The 15,558-nt window shown below is 49.0% G+C and overlaps 1 protein-coding gene across 6 annotated transcripts in view; it reads left to right on the top strand.

Moving 5' to 3' along the window:
* The window catches only part of PPP1R16A (protein phosphatase 1 regulatory subunit 16A), a 69,396-nt gene that overhangs the window by 18,762 nt on the left and 35,076 nt on the right, over nt 1–15,558 (top strand). For 4 of the 6 annotated variants that reach the window (XM_065586402.1, XM_065586401.1, XM_065586406.1 and 1 more), the window contains exon 2: nt 233–2,216. The exons of 1 other annotated variant lie outside the window; for it this stretch is intronic. In XM_065586402.1, the coding sequence (XP_065442474.1) occupies nt 1,967–2,216 (250 nt within the window). In that variant the 5' untranslated portion in view covers nt 233–1,966. Of the gene's footprint in view, nt 1–54; nt 77–232; nt 2,217–15,558 lie in introns of those variants that run through there. One more of the 6 variants, XM_042861310.2, reaches the window with a different exon arrangement.

Here is a 15,558-nt window from a genome sequence, read left to right as displayed (position 1 = left end):
CTCTGGAGGGTTGGCCGGTGCAGGCAGCTTCAGGGAGGGAGAAAGACGCTTTCAATTGCTACTGGCAAAGCTCTGGGTAATTTGCTTAAACTTTGATTGTAGGTTAATCCTGGATTAACGGAGGGCAAAACCAGCATCGGGTGGGGTGCAGAGAGGGGTCAGGGTCTTGTCGGGAGGGGCAGGCTCTCTCCCCTCAGCAATGCCCTAACCCCCCTGGTTCTTTTCTTTGCAGGACTCCTGAAGCTCCACTCTCCCGGCGTGCTTGCCTGAGGATAGCAGGAAGCTCAGCCCAGCTTTCAAGTGTCACTGTGACTGACTGCAGGGAGGGAGGAGTTGCCAGCGAGTCCAGCAAGGCCGCCTGAGCACTTGCAGGGGCTGCCAGGATGCAATCCGAGGCTTAGAGATCCCGCTTCTGTGCCGCTCTCCTTTGTGTCCACCCCGGGGAGGGGAAGTGCAAACCGACCGCTTCCTCTTGGAGGGCTTTCAAGTGGCTCCAAGGGAAGCCCGTTAACTTGCCGAGCACCAGGGGATGTGGAGTGAGGGATTGTCCCTCTGACAATGAGGATCCATGTTCTCAGAGTTCACCGAGCACCTGGAAGAACGTAAGTGGCAAAGACTGGAGACCACATGGAAGAAACGAATGCAGAAGGGATTTCTCCCTGCAACGGCTGTGACAGGATTGTACACTGCTGTGGATACGGCGACACAGAGGGGCGTGTGGATCTGCCTTTTCCTCCCATTTCTTCTGCTTGATATTTGATCTCGGTCCTTTGGGGGCTGCTGGTTTCTGGTGGTAATGGGCACTAACTATTCACTGGTGTTTCTCTCTTCCGTTGGGCAGCTTTGAATGATCTCGGTGGGGAGGACACAGCAGCCATAGACAGTTTTCTGGAATAACCTGTTGGTTCCCGGTACTGGGAGGAGCCCAGTTTAGAGGTTGCTGCTTGGAATGAGGACAGTTGCAGCCAAGTCATCAGTACATTTTCCCCTTGTTTGCCCCCCACAGCCCTTGCTTCATGAACACAGGAGGCAAAAGGGAGGACGTTATCCAGGTAATTAGCCTCCGAGCATGGACTTGGTGACAGTGAGTGTGCCTGAGAAGCCGTCCAGCCTTCCTCTGTACTATGAATTGCTGGGGTGGCACCCCACTGACTTAATACAGGACTGAGCAGTAGTGCTGCTCTGGGGGAGAGACACAGATTTCCTGACTTAACCTCCTAAGCCTTCTGTCTGCTCCCAAAGAGCAGTGTGGACACCGAACTGATTGGGCTAGCTCAGACCTTTGAGGTGGCTGTCTGGATGGCTATATCTCCGGGGCTCTTAATTTAATTGTCTGCCTTTACCTTTGAAACCACGCAGGCAGAGCCGAGAGAGTGTTGTACGGGTATCTTTGGGCCTCCTATGAAACCGGGTGTAGGTGGAAAGAGGCTGCAAAGATTCTAAGCCCAATGAACGACGCTTCTGTTGCTGCTGCTCTTGGTCCCTGCGTGGCCGTTTGCTGGGCTGAGGGGGTAGGAGCGGGAGCCTCTCTCACCAGTGGTACAGTGCACGTTACTTGTTAGCTGGTTTGCATGGTGAGTGTTTTTCTGGAAAGATTGCTGACTCCCAACTCATGGGAAAGACCCTGGGTGTTTGAGGCTTGGGAAGACCATCAAACCACTCAGGGAGAAACCCAGAGAAGAGGGGTGGTTATGGAGCAGAACCCTCGATCTCCAGGGGGGGTGGCAGAGCCCCAGAAAGCAACCAGGATCCAGGTATAAGACAAGTTTGCACCATTCATGTTCTCTGAGGCTGTGGCCTGGCGACAGACCGTTTGAAGTGGTGCAGGTGATGCCCTCTGGAGGCAGGGATCCTCACGCCTCTCTTCTATACACGCCTGGGCTTTCTTCCCAGCGCCGTGGGGCTCCTGTGCCTGGAATCGAGACCTCGACGAGGAGCAGTCTGTGTTCCCTTCCCTGCAGCAGCCATGGCGGAGCACCTGGAGCTGCTGGCGGAGATGCCAGTGGTGGCCAGGATGAGCACCCAGGAGCGGCTGAAGCACGCACAGAAGCGCCGGACGCAGCAGCTGAAGAAATGGGCACAGTTTGAAAAGGAGGCTCACGGCAAGAAGGCCAGAGCAGAAAAGAGGAAGAAAAACAGCAGCAGGGAGAAGCGAGTGCTGTTTCCGGAGAGCATCAAGCTGCTGGAGGCAGCATCTCGCAATGATGTGGAGGAAGGTAGGAAGGGCCAGGTCCTCCCAGACTGAGTGTAAGAGATGGGGGTGGGGGCATAGGCACTGTGTGTGAGGGGTGCAGGATGGTGGCCGGGGATTGTGGGTGCCCCCATAAGACTTGGGAGGCTTAATTTTTAAAAATATCTTCAAGCAGAAATTGTTGTTCAGAAATGACGGGACCAGCCGCAATGGAATCTGAAGGCCTCTGGGGTTGGACTCCGTAGGTCGTGTGTGGTAAGCAGCTGCGTCACTGCCTCTGCTCAGACCTAGGGGCTGTAAAGATCAACTTGCTCCTAAGCAAGAAGGTCCCATTGTGGGGTGATCTTTTGATGTGGGCTTCTTTCCACTGGAGGAAGAGCTGAGTGATTTTATCGAAGGGTGAAGACTATTTACATAGCGTAGGGCCCTGACGAGTTCGGGCTCTGGTACTGGGTCACCTTCTTTTCTTGCAGGGGAATCCCATTTCCCCATTCCATAGAGCATGTAGATAATGCTGCCCATCCCTGTATGCTTATTGTCTTTGATAACATGACCGGCTCTGGGCAGGGCTCCCACAATTGGCTGTGGGGCCACATTCACCCTTCCCCACTTTGTGGGATAGGGTAATTCGTTGTGGGGGGGAAGGGAGGTAAACAACCCAGGAAGTGCAAACCTCTTGCCCCTCTGGAAAGGTGGCATTTGGACACCATCAGACTTTATTTATATAACACAAACGATAAAGAAAAGACGGGGCGCGAGCTGAGAGGCGATGGTTCTGTGACAGCAGTCTGCTTTCAATGTACCTACAGAACACGTTGTTCTGTTTACACTAATCCCTTGTTTGAAATCACTGCTGCCTGGGCACTGTCCTATGACTCACTGCGTGCCCTCGGCTGCCATCGAGCTCAGTGAGAGCAGAGGGGCCTGTGAGGAATGGGTCTGGGTGCCTTTGGCCTGTCTGAATGGCATTGGGGGAAAAGTGGCTACACCAGAAAGCACTCGATGTCACAGGTCCCTCTCACCCCTCCAGCATTTCTAGCTCTTCTGGGTTCACCTCAGGCTCCCTTAACATTTTGTTTTAAAATGGTGGCAAATCCAGAACAACGAAACACCTGCACAGCTTCTCCAGTGCCAGCTCTGGCTAGCAGGAGGCGCTAGAAAGGAATGGCAGAGGAGTACCATCTCCATTCTTAGCAGGAGTCACTGTACCAAATGCGTAGCTGCCTGACATTACTTCTGAGGGGGCTGCACTTCGTTGCCCCAAATTCTTGTCCCAAGTTGTTGGTCCCCGGAGGCTCCCTTTTCTCGTACGGTGTACTCCAGCCTCCAAACCAGAGCTGAAATCCTTGGTGGGCGTCAGTCGGTGGTGCACAGCCTCCAAGGGAAAAGTCAGGTCCAGAGGAGAGCTGGGGAGAGCTGGCTTTGTTTCCTGGTACTGTGAAGAATGTGTGTCACAGGCCACAAGGTGAAATTTGCCTGTGATTTTTTTCGACATTCAATGTATAGCCTTGATGCACTAAAGGAGAGACGTGACTGGGAGAAGTTGGCAAAGGGTGCGGGGGACGGGGAAGAGGTCATAGGTCTCTTCAGTCTCTAACTTCTCTGATTTATTAAGTCATATCTGCTCCACCCACTTCTGCAGAAGCAGGATTTTCCCTCTAGTATCTCTTCCATATACAGAATGGTGCAAAGGGCACAAGTAGCTACAGAGTTTGACCTAGCAAGGAGGTTTGGTGCCAGGAAGCAGCTGGATTTAATGAGGCAAAGCTCATCTCTGTCTCTTGCAGTTGGGTGATCATGGCTAAAGGGCAGGTAGTGTTGCAAGTCTTACCAATATTTAACATGGGCCTGGTGAGAGAGAAGCCCGGCAGGTTGAGGGTTTAGAAAGAGAAAATGGGTCAAGGAGGTGTTTTCAGCTGCTGCCACAGACACATCCGAATTCTATTCTGTAAATCACATACGTTGATTTGCCTTTTTTTAAACTAATTTCCGTAGAATCCCACAGTTCTTGTTAATTTTAGTGTCCTGAGAACTTTTTGACTAGAGTTCTAACAAAATCTTGATGGTGCTCGTGGTTAACGGAGCCATTAAATAATGGGCAGCTCCTTGAGCTCTACACAGTAGTGAGAGTCTAGTCAGCATTAGCGAAATGACATGAGAAAATGAAGAGCAAACCTTTGCAAACTACAATGATGACATTGCTGTTTTGTTCTCTGCTGGACATTACGTTGTCAGCTGAAGATGAGTGAACGGTGTTAAAAGGAGAATTGACTTAAGTGACCTATAATTAACTACAGTACGTATTTTATCATCCCCAGTGAATACAAAAATGTACAAACTGCTTGCCTAATGGAAGGATTACTAGACACCTGTAGCCGGAGGATTAATCCTGGGTGCAATTTGCACTAGTCACAGGTGACAGGTCCTTTCCCTTAGTGGCTATGTAAATTATTCAGCTGTACAGATGAGATTAGTGAATCACATGACTAGAAACATACAGCCTTCATTTAGCAACAGCTGTGAAAGGAGTGTCCCAACCCATCATGTCCTGAGGCAATGCCCTGCTAAGAAGCCTGTCACCCCAGCTGCTGAGAACGATGAAGGGAGCAGTTCCTGGGACCCTCCTCTGTGTCTTGTATCAGCCTCTGGCTAGCAGGCTTCTGTTCATTAGAAGCATTCCCCTTGCCTGTTTCTGGCTTTTGAAAGGGTGAAGGAGCTTACCCTTCCCCTCTTGGCTGGAGGTGGTTTGCTGGATATTGCCTCTTCGCTACCTCCCATATCCCTCTCCCAGCCTCCTTTATTTCTGGGATTGGCAGAAGGGTCCTCCTCAGCTCCTGCTTTTACTGCTGTTCCTTGGTTACTCAAGCAACAGCAGAGTGAATGTGCTGTGAGTCTTGTCACTCTCACTGCTGCCCACAGGATTCCATCTCATGTTAATGTCTTAATTCCCTCTGTGCTTGGGAAAGATCTGAGCAGCACCAGAGGCCCTGGAGCTGTTTGCAGACTCAGAAAGACAACACTGCATCAGGTCAAATTTGGGAGGTTCCCTTCACAACTACAAGGGCTAGAAACATGGAATGGATGGTTTAGCCACCTCACCGTGCTTGTCAGGAACTCTTTTCTACTTGCTATTGACAAGTGGACAAATGGATTCCCTCTTAACGCTCTTACTCTCCATTTGGATTAAGCAATTTACAACCACATATTTTTTCCTCCTCTCCCAGCACAGTTTCCAAGTGAAAGGGGATGCACTGTCTGGCTCTACCCCTCCCTCTGGCCTGACTAGATAATGACACAGTATGGTCCTCAAATGAAAAGGCAGACTGGCTAAAAATAGAAATGATGTTAACCAGCTGAATCTCTTCAGGACTCGGTTACAGGCTCTAATGAAGGAACAGAAAAGGGGCTTTGTGGCTTTTTGCATAAACTTCACACGGAGGAAAACTGCTGGCTCAGCCGGCCTGGAGGCTGACGCTCTCTGTCCATATAATAGGTGTAGCTTCCCTACATCGCCCTGCCAGCTGGAGGGCTGACCTCTAGTGGCTTGGTCTCTGTGTAGAGTTGCCAACCATCCAGGGTTGTCCTGGAGTCCCCAGGAATTAAAGATTAATTTTAAATTAAAGATTGTCATGTGATGAAACCTCCAGGAATACCTCCAACCAAAATTGGCAACCCTGTCTCTGTGGCCTGCTCAGACCTTCGCCTCTCTGCCCCCGGGACTGGGCTCAGATCCACCAAGTCATTTTACACAGGCCACTAAATTGCCATCCGACAGGGCAACAGCTCTTGCCCATTACTGACCTGAGCCCTGTTTGAGAGGAAAGGCTCTGTATGCCCTCCTCAGTCTGCGGTTGCCGTAGGATAGTGTTTGGTAATTGTTCCTCTGCCCTTAAGAGCCCTCTCTGGAGGTTATCTTAAGGGCCTATTTTATCCCCTCCTGTTCAACAGCTATATCAGGCCCTTGGGAAGGTAGGGAGGGGTGTAGTCAATATGCTGGCATCTAGCTCTGTTTCATCACCACTGACCTGGCCCGGTATCTATATGAGTTGGAACTTTGCTGAAGCTTAGTCCAGATTACGTTGGTGCCCCTGTTTGACGGAGTGTGAGACCATCATTTTGTTGGGCTGATGTTCAGAATTTTGCAATCTGGGAGTGAAATCCTGGCTTTGCTGAAGTCAGTGACAAAATTCCCATTATCAGTGAGGCCAGGGTGTCAGCCGAGATGGTGTGAGGTCCTATGTTACTCTTAGGCCTTTTCTACACTACAGGGGAAATTCGGTCTAAGGCCTGGGCTACACTAGCGAGGGGTTCGAGCTAAGATATGCAACTTCAGCTACGCTATTTGTATCTTAGTTTGAATTACCTGGCTGTCCTCACGGCGGCAAGTCCACCGCCGCCGCTCCCCTGTCGACTCCGCTTACTCCTCCTGCCGAGGTGGAGTACAGGCATCGATTCGGGGATCAATTTATCGTGTCTAGACGAGACGTGATAAATCGATCCCCGATGCATCGAACACTACCCACCGATCCAGCGGGTAGTATAGACATGCCCTAAGCTACGCAATTTGAGTTACGTGAATAGCATAACTCAAATCGATGTAGGTTAGATCTACTTACCGCGGGGTCCACACTACGCGATGTTGATGGGAGACACTCTCCGGTCAACTCCTCTCAGTCCGGTGGAGTACAGGAGTCGACGGGAGAGTGATCTGCAGTCGATTTAGCAGGTCTTCACTAGACCATGCAAACTTTCCATCTCTGCTTCGCTACAAGCGTGCACCTTGTCCTTTCTAATATGGCCTTTGCTTCGTTATCCAAGCACTTGTCACCTCGATTAGATTGCTGTAATGGCATTGCATGATGTTGTTGAGAATCTGAAACTATTGTAAAATGTGGTGCTTTGCTTATGATACTGTCCCCTGGGCTCAGTCCCAGGTGCCGGTAAGCCTCGGAGTGGAGATCAAAGTGCTGTGTTAAGCTGTGAACGCCCTAAGTGGTTTGGGAGGCAGTGACCTGAACGGCAATCTCTCTCCCTGCATGATATAACCAGTTTAGATGGGAGCGGGACTGCTGGCAAGATGTTCCCCAGAAGGGACTTGACTCTGGACCTGGCCCCTGCGTGGGATCCATATAGCCTGGGTTTGTGAACAATCTATAAAGCTCATTTGCTCTTACGGGCATTTGAGGAGGCTGTTGGAGTGATGGGCAAGATGTGTAGGGTTTGATCTGGTGATTATAATCTCACTTTTTGTGGACCCCGAGGAAGCATGTTTTTGGGAAGGACTGGAATGAAGGTATCTCTCAGAGCATCCTAGCCTGGTGACTGTGTGTGTTGTTACAGCCTTGGTGGCTGTTAATACTCCCAGTAATTTCTTATGTTGTCCTGGATATAAAATCCTTTAAAGGAAAATTCCTTTGTGGGGTTTATACTTGGGACAGAGAGGAGATGGGAAATAAGTGGTGATGAACAGAAGGGGGAGTGAAGAGCTGAGGGAGATTGGGCACAGGGCACCCAAGCAGAAGAGTCTGGTGGCAGATTTTGTGGACTGAGCTGGGTCCTTCACTTCCTGTGCTGGCAAGGCCTGTTAAAACACTCTGCCCCTATGGGAAGGATACGTACCTCTTATGACCTGTCTAGGACTTCCTCTGTCTCTGACAGAACAGCAACAGTAGCTAAATCCATCCATCCATCCGCTCTGAGGGAGGGGACTCGCTTGTGGGACCCGGATAGGGTAAAAGGAGAAAATAGGAAAGACCTTGGAAGCGCATCAACCTTCTTTCTTTGTCACCCTAAAATGTGGAAAGTGAGATCAAAAGGGGAGTTAGAAACGTAGGTCCAGGGATCAGGTGGAGAAGAGGCGGAAACAAAAGGGTCTGAAGGAAGAAATTCGAAACACAACCTGCAGCTGATTTGTGGAAGAGAGGGGGAGAATGCTGGAGACAGACGTGTGCTGCCTTACTTACTGTGTATTTGTATGGGTTTCTAATGGCCGAAGGCCCTCTCTGCACGCTTGCTTTGGAATGAGCTTGTAAGCAGTTCTAGACAGCTGAGCTGCGACTACTGCTGCTAGTCAGAACTACGTGCACAAAATACTTACAGCTTGTGCACAAGTTTGTGTAATTGTAACTTCATCCTGCCTCCTTGCTAACTTGTTTCACCCACCACTTGCGTTTTGTCTCTAGATTGTCAACTTTTGGGGCCGGGACGCAGGCTACCTAATACAACTAATAAATAGGAGATGTGGTCATTGCTAACCACGGTATATGTTCACACTTCACAAGGGTTCATGCTTATTTAGTAGTCACGGTAGCTCTGTGCAGGGCCCTGTGTAATCTGCAATTCCATAGTCACTGAATTTGTTGTGGAATTCAGCCTTGTGCAGTAGAACTGTGCTCCAGACTCTGACGAGTCATTTAAAAAAAATTGTCCATTCCTGAGGGTTATGGAAAAAATAGGACCCAAGTGTTAACTTGACGTAGTGTCATCTGCCTGTGGATGCAGAGTCTGGAACAATAACTCTGAGAGGTGTCACCTGCCCCGTCTACCTCATCCAGGCCCTAGCGACTGCACAACTCCATGGCTATGTAACTTGGCACTTGGAGAGCATCTGGCTTAGATTTTAAGTTCTTGAAAGTCAGTGAGACCTGGTCATCTCCATTTAAAAGTTTTGCTTGCTCGCATAGCTAGGTAGGTTAGCCCTAGTGTAGAAGTATTTATCCCGTTGAAAAAGCCCTTTCCCCAGTATACCTTATTTTGCCTGGGGAACTGGTATAAGCTATGCTGGCAAAAGAACTCTTTCTGGTATAAGCTGTGTCTCTGCTGTTGGAGGATTTGCCAGTATAGCTAGGCCAGCAAACCCTTTCTAATGTAGACATGGTCGGAAAGTTTGGCACCCAACTCCCTCTGGCCTCCTTGCGAACTCCAGTCTAAATCTTTCATGGCATCATAATGGTCCCTCTTCCATCTGTTGAGTGATGTCCGATCCTTTCTTCAAAATAGCTTAGAAACTAAAGCTATATATGTAGAAAACTAAAACAATATTTAAAACAAAAGTGCAGTAACAGTATTGGAGCATACTGTACACATTCTTGCACTGTAAATATTTAAGAATATATACAGTATAAAATAAATGTGCCCTGTATCTGGCATTTTTGTGTCCATCCATATAGTCCGATCAGTACCAATTTTGGAAATGAAAGAATCTAAAATAGGTTGTGATCGGAATTGAAGAATCTAATGGGTGACAGTAATTCCATAATCCAGTTCAACATGATCCTCCCTGGTTTTTCATGCCGTGCTGTCAGATCAGATTTGTCCCCCAAGTTTAGGTTTTGGTAAAAATGAGCTTTTATAAAAGCCGAGACTAGTAGCCATGCTACCATGATCCCTTTAATTAAAAAACTGTAAAAAACACCAAGGCAAAGGCTCTTGTCAAACGTATCCCTGCTGCATTTGCAACCCAAACATTACATCCGTGTCCTAGGGCATGCAAACCCTGAAAGGGAAACTGGCTAGTAAAATTTCATTGTCCAACATGGGTGACATGCTGGAAGTAAACAAGCAGCATAAAGAGGCATCATGGGCTAGTGTATAAGGCACTAGATTGGAACTCAAGAAACCTGCGTTCTGTTGTCGTGACTGACTTGCTGTGCCGTCTGGGGGAAGTCACTTTGACTTTTTCCACCCCCTCCTATCCTTTTCTGTCTTGCCTATTTAGCTCGTAAGTTCTTTGGGGTGGGGACTGTCACTTATTACTAAGTTATTACACTTATTACGGAATCCGTGACTTCCAGTGACCTCCGTGACTTCAGCCTGCGGTGATTGGGAGCTGCAGGGTCCTCCACCGCCCGCTGGGGCCAGGAGCTGTGGGGGCTGCCAGAGGCAGTGGGGGAACCCCTGAAGATCACAGCTGCCACGGGTGGTGGGGGCCCTGGTGCTGTGGGTGGCGGGGGAACCCCGCAGCTCCCATGGGTGGCGCGGGTTACCCCCACAGGTAGCAGGGGCCTGTGGAGCTGCGGGCAGTGGGGAACCCCAAGCTCCCAGCCACCGCGGGCAGCAGGGAACCCCTGAGCTCTCGGCCCCCGTGGGCGGCAGAGGATTCCCTGGAACTGCAGGCGGCTGGGTTTTCCTGTAGCCTCTAGCTGCTGCAGGTGGTGGCGGCCCCGCAGCTCCCAGCCGCTGCTCAGCTGTCCTGCTGCCGGTGGTGTGGGGATCCGCTGATCCCCATTTTGTCACAGATATTTTTAGTAAAAGTTGTGGACGGGTCACGGCTAGTGAATTTTTCTTTATTGCCCGTGACCTATCCATGACTTTTACTAAACATATTCATGACAAAATCGTAGCCTTTATTATTACGTATCTGCACAGTGCATAGAACCGTGGGGCCCTGATTTTGGTTGGGTCTGCTGGCGCTGCTCTAGTACCAATGATGGTCAAAATAAAATGACAATTGATAATAGTTGTCTCAATGATCTCTGGTTGGTAACACAAGGGAGACTCATTTATTTATGATTCTCTTCCCTCACTCCTTCTGCTCATCTAGCACCAACTTCCTCAACACATTTGGGCCACTGGTGGCGCAAAGACCTTCTTCTCTGCAGCTCTTGCTTTTAGGAAAAGACCCCTCCCCGCCCGCCACGCGTTTTTCTGCTTTGTTCACTCTGTTTTAAGCTCTCCTGTTTTTAAAAATGTTTTAACTTTGCACAATAGCTCCATCTAACTCTATCTAAAAAATTCTAAGAAAAAAATATCAAATATGAAACTTGCATGAAATATGCATACTAACTGAAGTTAAATGTAAAATCCGTGTTTGGTGGTGATGAGATGTGGGGTTACAGCAAAACTCTTCTAGTCAATCAGCCTGTTTTGCAACATATTTAAAATGAAGGCTCGGGCCAGTTCTCAGTAATCCTTGTTGCTATTTCATGGAAGCAGCTATTGTATTGACACTTCCCAGCAGGAGCTCCAGTCAGGTGATACAGATTAGGACAGGGAGAATGCAGAGGCCATTAGGGTACACAAGGTCCATGGCTTTTGTAGAAGCGAAGAAATGTTTAATCTCCTTTAAACTTTTTATTGTGCTAAACAGTTCTGTAAAATATACCCAGTGCAAAATCATGACTAGAGCGCGGCAATTTCCCACAGTGGGTTCTCCTAAAGATCACAAGTTATTCATGTTCAGACTTCCTGCCTTTGGGGGCCAGGAAACCCACAGCCATAGATCCGGGATGGAATGGGGGAGCAGCTGTGGGAGGCTGAGGGTGCTGCCAGTGGTGATGTCACAAGCTCCCTTCCAGCCATGTGTGTGGCTCCTCCCCCAGGATGTAATCAGGAATTGGACGTAAACCTCAGGAGCACAAAGTACCAACCAAAGCACTGGAAACAAAAGATAAGATCATATTACTTTAGAATAGTAACTTAATTTATTACTGGGTATAAATGTATAATAGAAACAAAGTGTGCGCATTATTCTGCTGCCAGCCATACACCTGCTGCTAGGCCTCTGTTCTGAGCGGCTGTGCCGGAAATGAAGGCTGGGTTCTTGAGTGCATCGGCTCAGCAATGGTTGGGGGGGGGGTGCTGTGTGTGGGTGTGCCACGCCAGTTGACAGTGGACACACTGAACTGCATCAGGGCCAAGCAGTGCTAGTCACGCTGGAATATTTAACCTTGAAATGGTGCAGATCTCCACGATAGGGAGTCTGCAGAATTCTCTTGCCTTCATTACAGAAATGGAGGTGAAGTGCCTCAAAATTCCCAAGGGCTGGAACCAATCTCTTAGTATGGAAGACCAGCTTTAAAAAAAGAAAAGTACTTTGCATTTATATAGATCCTAAAGTACTACAAAAACAACAAGGAGTCTGGTGGCACCTTAAAGACTAACAGATTTATTTGGGCATAAGCTTTTGTGGGTAAAAACCTCACTTCTTTATGCCCAAATAAATCTGTTAGTCTTTAAGGTGCCACCAGACTCCTTGTTGTTTTTGTAGATACAGACTAACACGGCTACCCCCTGATAAAGTACTACAAACGCTAATACAAGGATTACTTCGGCCAGCACTGAAATGCAGCCATCTCCATGTGGACCAAATGCCACTGCTTAACAGCTCACAGGACCACTACACTACAGACTAAAAACATGGAAGAATAATTTATCCAAGAGAAACGACGGGAGATCTGGCAAAGGTGGGTAATTAGCCTTGTGCTTCTTTGAAAAAAATCTTCAGTTTTTAAACCCAGAAATATCAATTCTGCTCCCCTGGTTTTGTGGAGGACTTGTTGGCCTCCAGGGATGCACACGGTGAGCTCGCACACCTTGCTTGAAGACATGGGAATGTTGAACCCCTGGCAAAAACTTCCTTCCTCCCAAGTGCTGTTGACTCATCGTGGTGTTGTAAACAGTCTGACCAAAAGTCCTTTCCCCCTCCCCCGTTCACATTTCCCTCTCCTGCTCCTTTGAGCGCATCACTTCAGTAATTCTCCAACTACTGTACCAGGTTCTTCTCCATTCCCGGCCCCTCCCTCCTTGTGGCCTCTTCCGGGGAAGAAACCTACCAGTGCTGCTTTGTCCGTCATAAAAAGGGCACAAGCCCCATTTTTTTTTTCTCATTTAAGTTGTGGAATTTGGCCAGGACACCAGGGACAGCACAACTTACATATTCTCTGACGAGGGCCCTGGGCTCTTTAACCACAAGCATTGGGCCCTGCGTATGTCTCCTCCAGCATATAGTGCCCCCTAGCGCTAGGCTGAGCGAGGGGAGGGAGGAGTGCTAGCTACTGAATTACCAGAGTCCTTTCCTCTTGAAGATCTCCTGTACATGTGCTGACTTGGCCTGACCCTGCATATCTTGTGCGGTGTAATAAGATTACAGCCTTAGACAGTACTGTGGCTGCAGATATCAATACTGTATCTACTGGCTTATTTCAGACAGGACTTTTGCTGGGTTCTTCGTTTCCTTTCCCCCCCGACACACTTGGTCTCCTTTTTATAAATCCCCAGTTTCCACCAGGTCTGACCTGCTGTCTGTCTCCCTGACACCGCAAAGCCCTTAACGTATTTCAACCTGAAAGAATAGCTCCACGGGAGGCCACTCTGAAATCAGTATTTACTGGTTCCCCTCAGCACACAAACACTGGGAATGGGTGTTTACTGTTTTCACAGGCAGGATTCTTTGCTTCTTTTCTCTTGGTTCCTTTTGTTGCGTTGTGTAAGTTTCTGGCAGGCGTTAGCTTCCTCCTTGATACAATGATCGCTGAATGTCGGCCCTTTCTGTTCTGAGGAGTGCTGCAGGTTCAACCCTCAGTGGTTGGTACTGAAGTATGACAGACCTGTACCTCATTGCATGGAAATTCCCTCAGGCCCTCCCTGCGGTAGCTTCACAAAGAAGACGTGTTCTCTTTTAGGGAATGAGAGATCTCATTCTCCTGGGATTCCTCTCCCAACACCCACCCCGCCCCCCCGGCAGCCAAGGCTCAGCTCTCACCAGAGTGTGCCCCGAGATTGATTAGTGCTGTGACACTCCTACCTGTCCTTAAAGAAATTCTCCCCCGCAGCCTCTGGAGGGACAGGGCAGTTAGCTCTGCATTGAGCCAGCACTTCTGGGTTCTTTTCAGCTCTGCTGTTGACATGCTGCATGGCTTTAGGCAAGTCGCTTTAACGGCTGTGCCAGATGTTTCCACCCTTAATGGCAGATCGACAGCCATGGAGACCAGACTTCCCTATACCAGTGGTCGCAGCAGGGCAAACCTCTTCCGCATTGGCAATACAGTGTGCCTCCTACCTGACATGGAGGAGTCACCTTGGGGCTGAGAGGGGAGTTCACTCACTAGCATATTCATTCTTGTCGCTTGGAGGCTTCCACCTAGGGAGACAATAATGCTAGTCCTGATGCCTACTGAACCCCCCCCCCCCCATTCCTCCCTTGTATGGAATTAAGTAGGTTCTATAATAGAGGAAAGCCAGCCAGGGAAATAGGTTATTCAAGTCAGTGCAGTTCTGCCTGGGCCCTCCCTGCCAGCCCTTCCCATTCAGAAAGAGAGGGGAGGGATTGGAAATGGAGGTGTCCTCAGGAAACGTCTCCCGGTATCCTTGTTAAATGGAACTCGCGTGCCTGGTAAAGGAACCATTCTTTTTTCTTACAGTGGAGTATCAATCAGAGAGCTGTAAGTGGAAATAAATCTTATACCCCGCTACCTCGATATAACGCGACCCGATAGAACACGAATTCAGATATAACGCGGTAAAGCAGTGCTCCGGGCGGGCGGGGCTGCGCACTCCGGTGGGTCAAAGCAAGTTCAATATAACTCGGTGTCACCTATAAGGCGGTAAGATTTTTTGGCTCCCGAGGACAGTGTTATATCGAGGTAGAGGTGTATAATAGGAATCAATAATGAGGATAGCACCGAGGTCAGGTTAAAGAATGAAATCTGTAGTGCCTGGCTATGTGGTGACACACAACTGCCATATCAGGATTAGTTAATATTTATCTACCCGCACTGATGTGTTTGGTATTTTGCAGACCAGTAAGAAGACAAGGGGCCTACCCTGGGATCTTTTGCTCTACAGACAGAGAACCAAGCAAACAAAACACCCCACGTGATGAAGCAGTAATAAAGGGTGGGGGTAGATAGCAGAAAATAGCAAGGAAAGAGGAAACGGCTTTAGCATCCCGATTATTCAAACCGCTTGAGCAACTCCCCAGCCATCTGGATAACGGGAGTACTTGGAAAAGGAGGTGCTGGCGGCTTAAGGTGGTTCAGATACTTGGGGCATGGCTAGCTGGCGTCCTCTTGTATTTACAAAGAGTGCTGGTCAGTCATGTCGCAGTTGTGTTTTCTTTGGGTTTGATTAATTAGGCCTGAAATGGGAGTAACTAGCACCATTGTAGAGATGAGTAGTGGTACAGCGTGGTAGCCTTAAGGAGGGAGGTTGCTGGGGGCACAAGATGAGGAAGGTTGTGCCCTGCAGAGAGGATTTTAGAAACACTAAAGGAGAAGAGATACGACTTTGTGTGAACCTGAATGCACAGAGGAATGATGGTGACAAGGAGGTGCTATAAATCCCATATCACCTCACGGCGGGATGCAGAGAGAGTTTCTTGACACCTTAACATCAGCTGTGGCTGATAACCAATCTAGGAGTGGAGCCCCGAAAGGCAGGCAGATGGAAGATCTCCTCTGCTCTGGCAACTCCCGCAGCATAGCTGGTTCCAAATGTATCGACTCCCATCCTTCCTTTAGTCCAAACCATTGACGTCAAGAGGGGGACACTGACACGTGGGTAAAGCAGCACCTCCATATAAACTGCCCAGGCTATTGCAGCCACATCACATGGAGACGACACAACATGGAAGGTGGCAGTTACGGGTT

The sequence above is a fragment of the Chrysemys picta genome, chromosome 2 (genome assembly GCF_011386835.1).
Source record: "Chrysemys picta bellii isolate R12L10 chromosome 2, ASM1138683v2, whole genome shotgun sequence".
Classification (NCBI taxonomy): domain Eukaryota; kingdom Metazoa; phylum Chordata; order Testudines; family Emydidae; genus Chrysemys; species Chrysemys picta.
The sequence above is the reverse complement of the archived record's forward strand: the minus strand, read 5'-3'. Positions and strand labels throughout refer to the sequence as shown.